At 56.0% G+C, this 3,010-nt stretch overlaps 1 protein-coding gene across 1 annotated transcript in view; it reads right to left on the minus strand.

The window, feature by feature from the left end:
• The window catches only part of NTSR1 (neurotensin receptor 1 (high affinity)), a 15,246-nt gene extending 14,161 nt beyond the window's left edge, over nucleotides 1-1,085 (minus strand). The window contains exon 1 of the mRNA XM_008579813.1: nucleotides 1,065-1,085. Coding sequence (XP_008578035.1) covers nucleotides 1,065-1,085 — 21 coding nt within the window. The remainder of the gene's footprint in view (nucleotides 1-1,064) is intronic.
• Nucleotides 1,086-3,010: the final 1,925 nt, after the last annotated feature.

A 3,010-nucleotide genomic window follows, 5' to 3' on the forward strand; every position in this document is an offset into this window, starting at 1 on the left:
CAGCCAGTGAGCGCACCGGTCATCCCTATATAGGATCCGAACCCGCGGCGGGAACGATGCTGCACTCCCAGCGCTGCACTCTCCCGAGTGCGCCACGGGCTCTGCCCTGAGTTTGACTTTTAAAGACTCCACATGTAAGTGAGATCATGCAGTATTTGTGTTTCACTTAGCTTAATGTCCTCTAGTTTCATCTACGTTGTTGCAAATGGCAGGATTTCTTCGCTTTTCAAGGCTGAATAGCATTCCATTATGTCTGTGCACATTTTCTTTACTCATCCGTCAGTGGACACTTGGGTTGCTCCCATATCTTGGCTACTATGAATAGTGCTGACATGAACACGGGAGTGCACGTATCTCTTTGACACACTGATTTCCTTTCCTTTGATGTGTACCCAGCGGTGGGACTGCTGGATCATGTGGTAGTTGCAGTTTTAAATTTTTAAGGAAACTCCATACTGTTTCCTATAGGGGCTGCACCCTTTTACCTCCCCACCAGCAGTGCGCAAGTGTCCCTCTTTCTCCACATCCTCATCAACACTTGTTATCGTTCATCTTTTTGATAACAGCCATCCTACCAGGTGTGAGGTAATGTCTCATTGTGGTTTTGACTTGATCTCCCTGATGATAGTGATGCTGAGCATTTTTTCATGAACCTGTTGGCTGATAAGAGCCATAAACACAGGAGATGCTGGAGGCTGCCTGGCTGAGTTAGTGTTGGGCTGTTTGGGAAAGGCCTCTGCTAGCAGGTGACATCTGACCTCTGACCAGATGGCACGCAGGAGCCTGCAGGAATCCTGAGCTTCCTGGCAGAGGGTCCGGCAAGCTCACAGGCCTCAGGAAGGGATGACTTTCAACCTGCTGACCCCTTCTCTGACCCCTGCTGGGTGGCCCCCGCCCCCCACCTGGACTGAGGTCTGCCTCTCCAACCCCTCTGGGGTTGGCTCACCTCCTGCTCCCTGGGGTGTCCCTTCCCCAGCCGCATGAGTTGGCCTCGAGGGGCATTGTCTGATGGACTCAACCAGCTTGAAGGTCACACCACCCCAGCCAGGAGGATGTCCACGCACCACCAAGCCTGTGGCACCCATGGTGCCTTTTGATTTGCCTTCAAAGAGAGAAGAGAGGGTCACCCAGCCCAGCTCGCTGAATATTCTGGGGGACACATGGTGGGTTCTGACCCCGCAGGTCACCCTGATTTGCAATTCTAAGCAGCAGGGGAGGGACACAGCCCAAAGCAGGGATGCTGGTGGGGGCAGTGAGGCCCTGCAGGACCAGCTGCAGGACATGCCATTGGATGCAGCCCAGGGCCCACTCCATGGCTGGGCTAGCATGTGAGACCCCCAGTGCCACTCACTGCAGGAAGAGACTCAGCATGTGTTTCTCTGTGTCTCTTTCTGTGTCTCTGTGTCTCTGTCTCCTCACTGTGTAAATTGTTTCTGTCTCTCTGTGTCTCTCTCTGTGTCTGTCTCTGTGTCTCTGTCTGTGTGTCTCTGTGTCTGTCTCTGTGTCTCTCCCTCTGTCTTGGTCTCTGTTTGTGTCTTTGCACAGCATGCCTGCACACAGGTGAGGGTGCACCTGGCCAGTGGCAGGCGCCCCAACATGGGGCTGCAGATGCCGCCTGGCCCCTGAACCTCTGGCCAGTGTGTTCTCACCCCATTCTGCCCTTCCTCTGAACCATAATTGCTCATTTGTACATAGGGCCTTTTTCTGTCTAATCAATCTCATTGTGTTCAGACAAAGCGACAGCCTGGACTCCACGCTGTTGCGCGGCTCAGCGGCAGCCGGCAGTGAGTGGGAAGGTGAGAAACACTGCTTGGGGAATCTGCCAAGCCCGGCAGCTCTGCACACAGCACGGAGGCTGCTGAGGCGGAGGGCAGGAGGAGAAGCCTCCTGTCCAAACCTTCACAGCTCAGTGACCACAGGGACTGGCCTTGGCTGGCCTGGCAGGGGACTTTCCTTGCCTGGAGAGCAGATGACCAGCCCCATCCAGGCCCAGACTCAGGGGCGACCTCCTTCTAGCCTCCCGGAGAGACTCCGGACGGGAGAGAGCCCCCCAGACCCAGCAAAAGCGTAAATTCCTGGGGTTCTCATGACCTCCCACCCTCCCTTCTCTATCACTGCCAGGCCAGGAACAATGACATTTTAATTCCAGAAACGCTGCCCACAAAGGTTATCAGTGCAGCTTTGTTGGAGGTAGCAAAATTCGGGAGCAACAGAAACGCCCACCATCAGGCTGGTTGGTAAGTTAGGTGCGTCCACTCCACAGGGTGCTCTGCTCAGGAAGGGGATGAGGTGACTGCTGGGCCCGAGGTAGCAGGTTAGGAAAGCAAGTGGGGAGCTGCGTGAGGTCTGGAGATGGCTCCGCGTGCTCCGCTCGTGGCCCTGGTGTGGCTCTTTCTTGAGAAACCTGCCAGACTGACTTGGGGGAGGGCTGGGCAGCTGGGACTCTTTCCAGTGTGTCCTCCTGGAGTTACAGCCGCACAAATGAACTCCCTGTGACAGGTGCCCCGGGGTGAACAATAACCCCCACGGTCACACCAGAGCCACGAGGCCACCTCCACATCCTGGGACTGGGGATGTGTTGAGGGCAAAAGGGACCTGGACCCCAGTGGGTCTATTCCCCTCATTTCAGAGGTGGGGTGCTGGGGCTGAGGGAGCAGAAAGGGGTCTCTCGAGATGACATGGAATTTCCCAGGAGTGGAGTCACTCAGGGCAATTCTGACCAGCCCTAGTCCTCAGAGGAGATGCTGTGTGGGGGCTTATGGCAGAGAAGAGGAGGGAGCAGCGGTGGTCTGGGGGAGCCAGCCCTGCAGGGCACTTGAGACTGGGGGATCCTGCGCAAGTGGGCATCACGGGAGGAGAGGACTTAAGGAGCAAGGAAACTGGTGGAGTGACCTTGTTCTAGAAGGTTCTTGGGGTGGCCAGCCTGGTTCACTGTACTGTCCCTGTCCCCACCCTCTGCCTTTGTCAGGCATCTCAGGAGCACCTGGCATGTGCTCAGCATGGCTCTAGA

Source organism: Galeopterus variegatus, unplaced genomic scaffold, assembly GCF_000696425.1.
Source record: "Galeopterus variegatus unplaced genomic scaffold, G_variegatus-3.0.2 Scaffold1959, whole genome shotgun sequence".
NCBI classification, from domain to species: Eukaryota; Metazoa; Chordata; class Mammalia; order Dermoptera; family Cynocephalidae; genus Galeopterus; species Galeopterus variegatus.